Below are 14,845 nucleotides of genomic sequence, written 5' to 3'. Positions count from 1 at the left end.
ACATTTGAAACTTGAAACAGAAACAATTATTTGGCAATGTGCACACATGTACCAAACACCTAAAACACAGACCGTGATATTGGACCTTGGAGATAAGGGAGAGGAAAAGGAGTTGAGAAGCTGTTTTATCTCCTTTGGTCTTTAAAAGCATATTCACTGCTGATAAATATTAGATTTTTCCCCAACAACACTCAAAAAAGTTTCTCTTTTGAGCACACAACATGATCTTTCTGTCATTTTCAGAAGCCGCAGCCAAACATAAGTCTTATGAATTGTACTCAGATCTGTTGCTGATTTGCCATAAAATCGCCTAAACCACTGAACCAAAAGATGGTAGTGTAGACGAAATGCAGTAACCTGTACTTAAGTATAGATTTCCAGGACCAATTTCTTTTTCTTAACCAAGATTGTCTATAATGTTTAGGCCATAAAGTCAACATTGAGGTCCCGGTGACAAAGGCCTGGTAGAAAGTGGTGGAAATGAGTCTCCAAAGAAATAAACAACTCTCCGTGCTGACTGAGATTTGCATCTAAGTGGCTCTCAAGCTCTTTGGGAAATGCTAGAAGTTGCCTTCGTCCTCAAAATAAACTTAGATGCTCTACTATCAAACTAACGTCTGTAAAAGGGATAGCTCACCGTATATTAGGACTTGTTACACTAATGGGTAAATGTATACTATATAAAATAAGCATGTCCATATACAAAGAGCAATTATGACGGCCAGTCTACAAGTTTGCCTCTGCTACAACACTAACATGCAAGGATCCAGAAATGATGGAGAACACAGTGCTAGCCGGGTAACGTGCAATTATGATAAGAAGTAGGGTTTTTGCATTTTAAACACTTACTTCTTTTCCCCAGTGTTTTTATTCCTTTCCACTTGCTGAAAGAACCACACCAAGTCCTGTGGTCACATCTGAGGCAGTCTAATATGGAACAGGATTCTAAAACTTAATTACAAATATAAGATGGCTTAGCATCAATACTGGATCAAGTTTCTTCAGAAACCTCTAGTGAGTTGAAAGATGATCATTCCTGGGAGAAAACTGCTCTGCCTTGCGTTAAAACACTTTTGCTAGACTTTGGAGAGCTAGAGAATCACCTTAGAGGACATAAGTGGTGGGCAGGAGAGGGTGAGGAAGCTGTGTGGCAGGGCAGTGGGGAGGGAAGGAGTTGGAGCAGTGGCCTGGAGCAGGTTATCAGAGCCTAAAGGACTATACAGGGATCCAGGGGGGAAGTAACAAGTGTACAGGGTTGTTAGAACCAAAGGAGGTGAAAAAAAGCACTCACTGGAAGTTGGAGAAGAGCAGTCTCCAAAGACCGTGTCAGAGCCTGAGCAGGGAGGTGAGATCATCTGAACAGGGGAGTGGCAAAGGCAATATTCTGGCTGGGGTCAGAGCCCGCAGAATGAGGAGGTGTCTGTGCCGTGCGGGCAGCAGTGGGGTCTGCTGGTGGGTCCCGGAGCCTGAGAGGAGTGAGGAGGGCACCCATGCACGAGGGCGAGGCAGGGGGAGCACAGGGCAAGATGTCAGAGCTCCAGCGAGGCGAGAAGGGCATGCACGTGGCAGCTTCAGGAGGACTGCCTGTGTGGGAGGCGAGAGAGAACATCTACGTGGACTTGGCCATGGCCTGCAGCAGGAAGACAGAGCCCAGGTGAGGTGAGGAGGGCGTGAGAGGCGCGGCAACTCTAATGGGAGATTGGTTACATATGGGGGGAATTTATCGTGTCATTCAATATGTTGAGGGTAAGGGGAGACAGGTTCTTCATGGTCAGAGAGGGAAGTTACAAACAGGGAAAGGGAAAAAGCTACAATAACCCTGCGGTATTAGATCAGAATTGTGGTTAGTATGAACTCATGGCCTTTAATAGATAGCTATAGGTATGAGTATACATGAGATAGACAGATGCAGATACAGATAGCTGGATCTTTAGAATGATTAATAAAATTCCACTAACACTAAAATAAAAAACAAAGTGAGCAAAATAAAAATAAATAAATAAAAATAAAATACTAGGCATTTAAAAATGGAATATAACTATATATTCAAAGGAGATTTAAATATTTAAGAGAAGTCTATGAATCAATTTCTGCCAATAAATTTGAAAATACAAATGAATAGCCAACTTAAGCTAATATCAACTACCAAAGTCTCGAGAAGAAACAGGAAATTAAATAGATCTAGAAATATCTAAGTGATTAAATCAGAAATAAAAATCTAAATCTAACAACAACAAAGCTATGGGGAGGTGGTTCTTTAGAGATATCTCCCTGTTGAGCAACTGATTATTCCTTTCTTATACAAATAGCTCCAGAAAATATAAAAATGAAACTTATCCTGATTCTTAAAAAAGTACCATAACCTTTGTTTTAAAACCAGACAATGGCACCACAATAAAGAAAAATCATATGCTAATCTCACCTAGGAGCATAAGTGCAAATAGCTAAGTAAAGTATTCGCAAACTAAATCCAGCAGTGGGGCAGGACCAAGTTGAACTTATCCAGGAACACAGTAATGATTCTTTAACATTAAAAAATTACGACTACAAGTTACCACGTTAACAATTAAGGGTGAGAAAACCCTACATAGTCATCTAAAAAATTCATAATCTGTATTAAATCAAATCCAACACTCACATATGATAAAAACAACAGCAACAAAACAACAACGTAGCAAACTAGGTTTAGGAAGGAACATTCTTAGCCTGATTTTTAAAAAAGTAAAAAAACAAAAAACAAAAAAAACAAAAACAAAAAAACCTCAGCAAACATAATATTTAATGGTAAAATTTTAGAATATTTTCTTTAAACTCAGGAATAAGACGAAGATACCTCTTTTCACTGCCTCTGTTGAGCAGTGTCCTCATATCTGGTCAGTGCACTAAGAAAGAAATGGTGTCCAGTGTAGAAAGGAAGAAACAAATATAATGCAAAAGCAAAGTTTTTGGACATGTGATCACCAGGCAAGAGTCAAGAGTATTCCTGTGTGCCAGCAACAAACAATTAGAAAATTGAACCTTAAGAAATTCAATTCACAATGGTATTAAAATCTTTAAAATACCCACAAATAAATCTTGTAATTCTCTTTTATAAAGAAAAGCATAAAACTGGACATACTGATTTTAAAACATTGTAGTATTAATTCTGTGATGGATAAACTGACTAACCTGGAACGGACTAGAAAGTAAGAAACATGCTCACTTTTATGTGGTGTCTTAGCATATCATATATTAGTAGGAAAAGGATGAATATCTTTTGGCTCCAAATAACAGAAAACCAACATTTTTTAAATGACTCAAACAATGAGAAGAATAATTATATCACAAAACAAGATATTTGAGCTAAGGTTCAAAGTCATCAAAGATCCAGACTCTGTCTTACTCGGATCTCAGTGAGCTCCCTTCATTATCAAAACTGCTCATGTCACAAACATACATCAAGAGGCAGAAAAAGGAAATTGTTTCCTAATTATGTATCTTCTGTCAGGGCAAAAGAAAACCTTTCCTAGAAACACTTCCAGCAGACTACCCTTCGCCTATCTTTGGCTTGAGCTGCTAAACTAATCATCAGGTAAGGAAATGAAAATGCCAATGTATTCTGAGACCAATCAGGATTTGCCTGAATCACATGAGAAAAGAGCAGACACTGGAACAAAACTGATGCTTTGCCAACACAAGAAAGAGGAAAATGACTCTTAGATAAATAATTTATGGTACTTGGAGTATTTCATAAATAATGTGGGGAGACTAGACTATCCATATGGAAGAAAAGAAAGTTAGGGGCGCCTGGGTGGCTCAGTTGTTAAGCATCTGACTTCAGCTCAGGTCATGATCTCACAGCTCATGAGTTTGAGTCCCGCTACGGGTGACCACGAGCCCTGCTTTGGGTGAGCTCGTGTCCCCACTTCGGGTAAACATGAGTCCCGGATAAGCCCCACTTCTCTCTCTCCCTCTCTCTCTCTCTCTGCCCCTCGCTCACTTGTGCCCTCTCTCTCTCAAAACAAGAAAAGAAAGATCTGAATGATACCATAAACAAAAATAAATTCCACGTGCATTAAAATTTCACATGTCAAAAGTAAATTTTTAGTGGAAAATATAGAACAACATGTTTAGAAATTAGCGGTATAAATAGGTTTCTAATATAAAACATAAATAAGCACAAATCATAAAGGATAATATTAACCAGCTAGATTACATTAAAATTTTAGACTTCTGTACAATATACTGGAATTAAAGTTAAAAGACAAACCACATCCTTAGAGAAGTATTTGCATGATATGAGACAGTTTTTCTGTTACCCAATAGATAAAAATGGGCACAATATAAGAATGGACAATTGAGGGGTGACTGGGTGGCTCACTCACTTGGGCGTTTGACTCTTGATATTGGCAGGTCATGATCTCACATTTCATGAGATCAAGCCCCACGCTGAGCTCTGGGCTGGCAGCACAGAGCCTGCTTGGGATTCTCTCTCCCTCTTTCTCTGCCCTCCTTTGTTCTCTCTCTCTCTCTCTCTCTCTCTCTCAAAATAAATAAACAAACAAAAAAACAAAAAAGAATGAGTAATTGACAGAAGAGGAAGATTGAAAAGCCAATAAATACTATACAAGATGTCCAACCTCATCAGGAGTCAGAGAATTGCAAACTTACATAAAGAAATAGCACTGACTCCACTATTTAAAAAAATGTTCTAATTTGATAAAACTGAGTACTGGACACTATGTAAGGGAACACAATGTCATCCATGCCTAGTGCAAGGGTCAACTAGTTCAAACTCTTTGGTGATCACTTTTGGGATATTCAGTGAACTCAACAATATGCATGGTCAACAATCTAACATCCTTTCCAAGGTATGTATCCTACAAAAACTCTTTCACATGTACACCAAAAAACATGTCCTGGGAGATTCACCATATTCTTTTTTCTCTATTTCTTTCTCTCTCTCTCTCTCTCTCTCTCTCTCTCTCTCTCTCTCTCTCCACTGAATTTCCTCTCACTCTCTCTGTCCCTCTCCATACACACACACACACACACACACACACACACACACACACACACATACAAATATGGAATATTTGAATTGGATAAATATGAATTGGAGAAATAAAGTGTGTATAGTCATACAATCAAATAGTGTGGTATAGTTTAAATGAACTAGATCAATACATGTCAGCTTGAACTATCTTAAAAATAGGATGTTGAGAGGAAAACACATGTTGTTTAGGAATATTTATAATACAATATTACTTACATAAAAAGTAAAACCCAGAGCCCAATACTCTGTATTATTTATGGATAAGTAAGTATTTAATAAAAATATAAAAACAAGGAATTGAGTTTGTGAATACCTCTGGGAAAACAAAAAGGAGAATCAGAGCAAGGAAGGGTATAGTATCAGAAATGTTTCAACTTTATTTATGGTTTTATTTCTTTAATGAAAAAGAATATAAAGTAAACATAAAAATGGTAAATTATTCTGATTCTATGTGGAGAATATGTGGATATGTCATATTATTTTATTTAAGTTTGAAATGCTTTATAACTTCTTAAGTTTTATCAATCATGAAAAGGTCCTGACCCAATACAAATCACTTCAAATTCACCACATTCACAAATGTAGTTTGCCTTCCTTCATCTTTTACTAAACATCATTTTAAGCCACATGCTAGATGTTATCTGAGGATTAGTGTCAGAAGAAATGTAAATAGTAGCAATATTCTACAAGAAAAGTAGCAAGGATTGAATAAAGATGCCATGGAGATCAAGAAAGGTCCAAATGGCATAAAGTTGAAGAGGTTCCCAAAGGTTAGTCAAATGATCAAAAGACATTCTTGATATTGAGTGAAAAGCCAAAGAGGTCACTATAAAAAAAAAAAAAAGGTATGGAAAATTCCTAGTGTAATTTTAATTTGGAGGTTCTTAGAGAATATGATATAGAGCATATGTCAACAATATGACTTACTATTAAGACTACAATAAAAATCCAAGTTTTTCCCCAGAAGTGAACATTTTAACTATTAATATCCCAAGAAACTCCCATAGCAACATACCTGGAGAAGGAGTCTTTCAAAAGCCAGAAAGTTGTCCCATTTGGCAGTCTGTGGGTGTTTCAGAGTTTGAACTGTGGCCAGCCCAAGCTGTAGGAGCCCACAGTGACTCACTAAAGCTTTGAGGTTGTTCTTGAAGAGATGAATATAGGACAGGAGCTGCCCCGGAGTGACTCTCCCTGGAGAAACAATAATTTATCAATGGTGAAATCATGAGAAGAATGTCATCAGTAATACTACTGCCTTGCACTGGGCAGAACTTCAGAGTTGACGGCGAGCTTTCCTAAGCCTTTGTGATTCTTAAAACAACATGGTGACAACAGCAAATTTGAAACTATTACCTACATTGCACAAGTAAAGACGCAGATGTTAAGCCATCTGGCCAAGGCCATATTGCTAGTAGAGTTTATCCTGTAATTCTACAATGCCCCATAAATAAGTTCTCAGATAAAGTTACACCAGTAAGTATTGGTGAGCTCAAAATAGGGTGCCTCTCCAAGACTGAGGACATAACAATCGAAGAAGCAAAAAGGCAAAATTTCTAATGGTGCGCGTGTGTACAGAAAGTCGGAGAGAAATCTGTTATGACTGGAACTAAAACCTTATCACTGGTATCAGTGGGTTCATGACAATATTCATGAAGATAAAAGCTGGCTGTTACATGAAATAAAAACCTATGGAGAACTGGAGCGGCAACAAACAAACAAACAAACAAACCTGGAAGACAAGGCATCAGAAGAAAATGTTTGGCATCGTTTTTACTAGGATGGTTGCCTTGACCTAGACCCAGAGCCCCATCTCATAAAGGACTAGAGATTGTAAGAAAAACGAAACAAAATGCCTGTTGAAGATTCACTCCTTCAGAGCCTCTAGCTCCAACTTTTGCCTACAGCAGTCCTTCAAGTGTTTTAACATTCTCCAGGGTCTCAGACTGCATTCCTGCCATTCATCGGTACTGTGGATGAAACTCCTGAACACCAGATTCTCTCCACTGGACAAGAAGGCAGCAATGGGGCCGAACTTAGATGCAAGTCTGGTAAACCTTTCCTGCACATCTTATTCTGTCAGTGCTGGGCTTGATTTAATCATAGAACTGTGTCTTAATGGTAGACAGCAACTACCATCAGAAATTTTGTCTAAAACAGCATATTACTAGTAAATTTTTTTAAAAACCTCTTGGTATGAGAAATAATAATACTGTCATTGCATGTTTTTTTTATTCATCATTTTCGTGAAAACCCAGTGTGTGAAATTTGAATAAACAAACTTTTGTGTTTTAAGTCTTGCGTTCCCAGAAATCAGCATAACATTTCCCTCTTCTTCAGTCATTTTTCTAGTATAATAAAGGCACAGTACATTAAAATATTTAGATACAGTATGTCCTGCTAAAACTTAATTGTTCACACACAATTGGCAAACGGAATAATTTCAGTATTACACAAAAGTCACATCTGTTCATTTGTCATTTTTTCTCATTATTTTAACATTTTGTGCCACCTAATAGCAGCAGCTGAACGCTGCAAGCCATAAGACGAAACAAGCCATGATACCCAGTGTGCACGCATTTCCAGCTCCTTCTCTGGGCTCTGCCTGGCCATGTGCCCCTGCCTTGGAAGTGCTTCCTGTTCTCCTAATCTTCGGCACAACTAAACAGCCTCTCCTCCTCTTTACATCCCCTTCCAGTAAGCTACCTTCAACTCTCTGGTTCACATAGAGTCCTGTATATGCTGTAACATTTCCCTTTGAATAGAAATTTAGCGTATCTTTTTTATCTATGCTAGTATTTTATCAAGATTCCTACTGGTTTTGTCAGTGCTCGGATTATTAATTTGCAAAGACTTTTGAATGGGCCTCTGCTAATGGTATTTTTTTTTTTTTATCATGAATCCTGATTCCTAGTATGTGATTCTGCAAAACAACTTTTCCAGGAATGTATACACATTATAGCAAAAACACCCACAACAATACATAAAGGTAACAGCTCTACTAAAATGAAACCATAGGTCAGTAGGCAGGACCATCAGAGAAAAATTCAACAGTTAACACAAGACAGCCTGAATCTTGTGCGTGAAAGATGCTTTAGGAGATTTGTAAATAACATACAAAAGGCTCAGAGAGTAGACTGAACAAATAGGTTTATATCCCTTCCTTACTCCATCCGAATGCCAGAAAAAAATAAAAAGGGATAGAAACACACAACAAAGAGACTGTAAGATAGTCTATATGCAGACAAAAGATTTCAAACATTTTGCCCCCATCTGTTGGTTATTTTTGTAACCTACATTATATACTAAAACTTTCTTTTTTGTTCTGTCAACTGCAGATGGTAGCCTCCAGCTTTCCATGTTCTAAAAAGAGGACATTAGTCAACCCCCCCCCTTACACTTCCCTTTACTTATTTCCCCCTTTTCATCTTTCAAATCACCAATACTTTTATTTGTACCTCGTCACGATGACTGGCATTTATGTTTTTTTCTGTAGCCATAACACAGTCTTATGTGCTCTTTCTATGGTTTCATTAGAAAAGTTCAAAATCAATCGATAGTGCTTACATCATTATAAACTATATAACTACTAATGACAGAGCCAAATTAAGTGCTATGATTACATTTCCTTATGCATATAATACTCTGCTCCTAAAATGCTCTATGGCATATTTTTTTCTTCCATTCTTCCTTTTCCCCTCCCTCCCTTTCTCCTCCCTTCCTTCCTTCCTTCCTTCCTTCCTTCCTTCCTTCCTTCCTTCCTTCCTTCCTTCCTTCCTCTCTCTCTCTGTCTCTCTCTGTTCTGATAAGGTATTATCTGCCTTCACCGAAGCTTTAACGTTTTCTAACCTCAAATACACTCTCTTACCTTTGGAGTCTGTGCGGTTTTTTCCTTCCTGGATACTGTCAAACCCTTCATGGTCCCATTCCAACATGGGCAGACTGTTTTCTAGGCCTTTCTGCACAGCCAGCAGCCTGGAACTGCTTTTATTGCTCTCCTCTGTTGGAACTGTTTCATTAAATCCTTGATTTTTCTTTCTTGGTATACTGCCTTGTTTTGCTGGACATCCTCAAGTAACTTCCTTAGAAAGGAAACTTTGAAGAAAGCAGAGTTTTTGTGTCCCTGAAAAGGCATTTTCTTGCCCTCAGAGTTTCATAATAGTTTGTCTGGGTCTGCAATTCTAGGTTGCCAATAATGTGCTGTTCACTACATCCTGGTTTTCATGGTTGCTAATAAAGAATGTGTGCCAATCTCATTCCTGTTCCTTTGTAGGTGAGATTCTTTTTTCCATTTGGGGGCCCCCAGGCTCTTATTCTCTTGTACTCGAAGAACTCACAGTGATTATGTCTAGTTTAGAAGTCTTTTATTCTTTCCACTTTCTTCTCAGGAGGCCTATTCAGTTTGACTTTCTTCACATCTGGGAAAGTCTCATTCTTCCTTTGCTAATTTCTTATACTCTGCTGTCTCTTTCTTTCTGAAACTTCAAATATCTTTCTTAGACCTCCTAGATTGGTTCTCTATATCTTTTATCTTTTCTACCAACTTTTCAATGTCCTGTTCTTTCTACATTTTAGGGGAGTTTCGTGACTTATGTTTAACCTTTGGCTAAATTTTGTTTGGATACGTACCATACAATTCACCCTTAAAATATACAATTCAGCAGTTCTTGGCAGAATTATACAGCCATCACCACTATACACTTAGAGAGCATTCTCATCACCCCAAGAGAAAGCCCATACCCAAATTCCCTTAGTTATGAAAAAGATATTGCTATAAATCCATATAAATCAGAAGATAACCTGAATGAAATTTTCCACTGGGAGACATAACTGTACTTAGTTATAACTGAGAAACAGCAGAAATGAGAATATTCAAGTAATGATAACTGTAAGTGAACTCCAACTTTATAAATATAGATATATATAAATATATATAATATATATAATATATATAATATAATTAATATAATATAATATTTTATATATTAAATATTTTATATATTATATTTTAAAATATATTTTAAATATTTTATATATTAAAATATTATATTATAATATATATAATATAATAATATAATATAATAATAATATAATATAATATATATAAATAGATAAAAATGACTATATATAGATAGATAGATAATATCTATATATAGATATATCTCTCTATGATAGATAATATCATATTTAATATGATAAACTATTGTCATGTTTATCATATAAAAAAAATTTTAGCTAAAATATAAATTCCTGGAAGGTAAAATAGGGTTGGAAGTATACTAAATGATGGAGCAAAACAAACCATAAAAATAAACCTCCTAACCTCAGCCACCCATAAAAGGCTTTGCCATGAAAAGGTAGGGCAACAAAGAGGGAGCCACCTCCCTAGAAGACACCAGCAACTCCAGGCTCGGGAGCATCAGGTAAAACAGGTGGAAAATGAGGATATAGGGGCGCCTGGGTGGCGCAGTCGGTTAAGCGTCCGACTTCAGCCAGGTCACGATCTCGCGGTCCGTGAGTTCGAGCCCCGCGTCGGGCTCTGGGCTGATGGCTCAGAGCCTGGAGCCTGTTTCCGATTCTGTGTCTCCCTCTCTCTCTGCCCCTCCCCCGTTCATGCTCTGTCTCTCTCTGTCCCAAAAATAAATTAAAAATGTTGAAAAAAAAATTAAAAAAAAAAAATGAGGATATAACATAAAGTAAAGCATACAAATATTAAGTATACAGTTCAATTGATATTTACGTATATATCTACCATGTAACCACCACTCAGATCAAGGTATGGAATATGTTCAACACTCTAGAAGATTCCTTTGTATACCTATCCAGTCAGTAATCCCACAAAGGTAGACCATTACTTCTGCCTCTACCAGCACAGATCTTTTTTTTTTTAACTGCTTTTGAACTTCATATAAATGAAATTACACATATGTACTCTTTTGTGTCTAGCTTTTGTTCAACATTATCCAGAATCTCGATCTTTTTTTTTTTTTTCAATGTGCTTTATTGCTCTAAATGATTGTACTGGTTTTTTTTTTTTTTTTCATCTATTCTGCTTTGGTTGCTTTTTCATCTATTCTGCTTATATTTTACAGTTTGGAGCCATTATAAATAATGATGCTATGAACATTCTAACATATGTTAGACGTAAGCACTCACTGGTGGATGTAAGCACTCATTTCTACTGGCTATATGCCCATGTGTTTGCTGGGTGGGTGTATATTTAGCTTTCGTTGAAACAGTTTTCTAGGGATGTAGCAATATCTTCACACATTTTAAATTTAACAATTTAATTGGGGCTCCTGTGTGGCTCAAGCATCCATTAGTGGCTCGTTGATTAAGCGTCCATCTTCAGCTCAGGTCATGATCTCACAGTTCACAAGTTCAAGCCCCGCGCTGGGCTCTGTCTGGGCTGACAGCTCAGAGCCTGAAGACTGCTTCAGATTCTGTGTCTCCCTCTCTCTGCCCCTCCCCTACTCATGCCCACTCTCTCTCTTTCTCTCTCTCTCTCAAAAATAAAATAAAAAATAAACATTGGGGCGCCTGGGTGGCTCAGTCGGTTAAGTGTCTGACTTCGGCTCAGGTCATGATCTCATGGTCCATGAGTTCGAGCCCCGCGTCGGGCTCTGCACTGACTGCTCAGAGCCTGGAGCCTGTTTCAGATTCTGTGTCTCCCTCTCTCTCTCTGACCTTCCCCATTTCATGCTCTGTCTCTCTCTATCTCAAAAATAAATAAACGTTAAAAAAAATTTAAAAAAAAATAATAAAAAAAATAAACATTAAAATTTTTTTAATTAAAATTTTAACAATTTCACATAATTTTTAAAGTGTGCATGTAATGTTTAAAATAAGGCACAACTGGGGCGCCTGGGTGGCGCAGTCGGTTAAGCGTCCGACTTCAGCCAGGTCACGATCTCGCGGTCCGTGAGTTCGAGCCCCGCGTCAGGCTCTGGGCTGATGGCTCGGAGCCTGGAGCCTGTTTCTGGTTCTGTGTCTCCCTCTCTCTCTGCCCCTCCCCCGTTCATGCTATGTCTCTCTCTGTCCCAAAAATAAATAAAAAAAAAAAAAAAACGTTGAAAAAAAAAATTAAAAAAAAAAAATAAAAAAAAAAAAAAATAAGGCACAACTGTATGACTAAGTTTCCTTCTGGTATTTTAGCCAAAACACTAATAAGAATGAGAGAAAAGAGGGGTGCTTGGGTGGCTCAGTTGGTTAACCGTCTGACCTCGGCTCAGGTCATGATCTTGCCGTTCATGGGTTGGAGCCCTGCTTCAGACTCTGTGCTGACAGCCAGAGCCTGGAGCCTGGTTTAGATTCTGTGTCTCCCTCTCTCTCTCTGCTCCTCCTCTGCTCACTCTCTGTCTCTCAAAAGTAAATAAACGTTAAAAAAAAACTTTTTTTAAAGAATGAGGGAAAAGAATCACAAGGGAAACTATATTGCCATATGATTAGAATGCTTCTTTATTTTATTTTTCTCATAATATTTTTCATATTTATTTACTTACTTTCTTACCCATGTTACATAGAAAAAGGCTTGGAAAGCAAGAAAGTAATTTAGGAACAAAGATTATGTTGAAGAGCACAATAGTGGGGAGGGAGGGTGTACCTTCACTTTTTAGTTCATGTACATTATGATTTGAATTTTCGAGAAGCAGGTGCTAGTATTACTTTTTAAATAGCCTCTTAATTCTGAAATAAAATCACATATGCCTCAGGTAAAATAAACAGATATGTATTTTTGTCTGGGAAATTTGAGTTTATCACTATCACTGATTTATACAATGGATGAAGCATTGACTTTCATAAAGGGATAAAGAAACAGAAGAGTAAATATAACTGCCAGCTTCCCACCTCTGTTGAGGTCAAAGGGCAAAGAAATATGGTCAGCATCCAGGTGGAGAGATTAGTCAGAAATGAGAAACAAACTTCACGATCATGATGACCATTAGACGCCGAAACAAGTTATTAAAGAAGGGAGAGGGAAGACATTATAAATCTTCTCCCGTAAGGATCTGAAGGGCAGTATATACAGCCATCTGTATAGTGAAACCTGGATAAAGTCCAGCTGGAAATTGATGTCCATTTTTATCACACTATATATACTGAAGGTTTCCTGGGCTATCCTTTAGATCGCGTATGTTTCTTGTTAACACAAATTTTGAGCTCTATGGCACTACAAAGATAGAGTAAGAAACTAATGTGAAAAGAGCATTTTAATTAGGCAAATCAATTTAATCAAATCATTCCAAAATTTAGAATTTTATTGCAAGATATGTTTTCAAGATGGTGTGGAATAAAGCATAACTGCTGTGGGACCAGGGGTCACAAATAGGAAATAAACAGCTTTCCCCAAAAGTTACACAAAACAGTGAAATATAAAACCACCAGAAACATTTATGGTTTGGTTTTCCTTGGAAATGCAGCCTTCCTGAGGCTAACTTAAACACTGCATCAACATTTATAAACTCAGCAGAAAGCATGGAAGGGAACAGATAGACTACCCCTGTTTTCTAGAGGGCAGTATTCTAGGCCGCCAGAGAAGGAGCATTTACTTGGTGGGTCTACCCCCACTTGGAAAGGAATTTCTGCTCTCAGGGAAGCCTCTATGGAAAGAAACTCCCATCTTGTAGCCATGAGCCTTCTCATCATATCATTCTCGGGTTTTTAATTTTTTTTTTTTTTTCAACGTTTTTTATTTATTTTTGGGACAGAGAGAGACAGAGCATGAACGGGGGAGGCACAGAGAGAGAGGGAGACACAGAATCGGAAACAGGCTCCAGGCTCCGAGCCATCAGCCCAGAGCCTGATGCGGGGCTCGAACTCACGGACCGCGAGATCGTGACCTGGCTGAAGTCGGACGCTTAACCGACTGCGCCACCCAGGCGCCCCCATTCTCGGGTTTTTAAACTCCTGGCCCTTATTCTCTTGTTGAGGATCCCTTATGTGAAGAAAACATAAAAATAAGGAAGAAGAGGAAGAGAAGGAGGAAGAAGACAAAGAGGCAGAGGAAGGAAAAAGAAGAGAAAAAAGATGCACCAATTTAAGTTAAAAATATAGGGCCAGAGGGCAGATGCTTGAAGAAGGGACATTAAAAATTCAGATTCCCATTTTGCAAATGAGGGACACCGAGAAACAGAGGCAAATCAAGTTACATGAGGTGTAATAGGGAAGCATTTGTTTAATGACCTAAAAGCTTTCAGGCATTATTTTTAATTCAATGAAAACTTTCTGTCCATTTCTCTAAGATTGTCTATTTCCTTCATACCCTTAAACAGAGGTACTGTTTAGGGTTCTGCCCTCCACCCTTCTCAACCATTCTACCTTCTCTCTCTAGTTGGTCAACCTTTTATTTCCTTTAGAAATTTACTACTTAGGCTTCGAGATAATCACTAGGTAACTAAATCCCAAATCTCAACTTTTGCTTCTGAAAACCATTACTCTAGCCACACATTTTCCAACTGAAATGATCAGGGAACAAATCCTTCAGACAGAATAATTCCACCTCTACATTGGGTAGAATACTCTTCATACGCAGTTACATAACCATTGGTCATTATGTTTATAATGTGTCTTACATGCCCAGGAGACAATAAATAATTCCATCATATGCCCTTCTTTGACAGAATACTTTGAATTTCATAAATGCTATGTTTCATATAAATCATCTTATTACCAGATAAGCAGATAATCTGCTAACCCCCCATCTTGCAGACAGAAGAACAGACTCAGAAAAGTTAAATGACTTATTTGAAGACAAAACAGTATTTTTAATGTTTTTTTTATTTATTTTTTGAAGGAGAGAGAGAGAGACAGCAT

General features: G+C 37.7%; 1 protein-coding gene across 3 annotated transcripts in view; it reads right to left on the bottom strand.

The window, feature by feature from the left end:
• Positions 1 to 14,845, bottom strand: part of SCFD2 (sec1 family domain containing 2) — a 405,099-nt gene that overhangs the window by 320,981 nt on the left and 69,273 nt on the right. For all 3 annotated transcript variants that reach the window (XM_058722604.1, XM_058722603.1, XM_058722602.1), the window contains exon 4: positions 6,051 to 6,226. In XM_058722604.1, the coding sequence (XP_058578587.1) occupies positions 6,051 to 6,226 (176 nt within the window). The remainder of the gene's footprint in view (positions 1 to 6,050; positions 6,227 to 14,845) is intronic.

This window comes from Neofelis nebulosa, chromosome 3 (assembly GCF_028018385.1).
Source record: "Neofelis nebulosa isolate mNeoNeb1 chromosome 3, mNeoNeb1.pri, whole genome shotgun sequence".
In the NCBI taxonomy this organism is placed as follows: Eukaryota; Metazoa; Chordata; class Mammalia; order Carnivora; family Felidae; genus Neofelis; species Neofelis nebulosa.
This window is presented reverse-complemented; position numbering and strand designations above follow the sequence as displayed.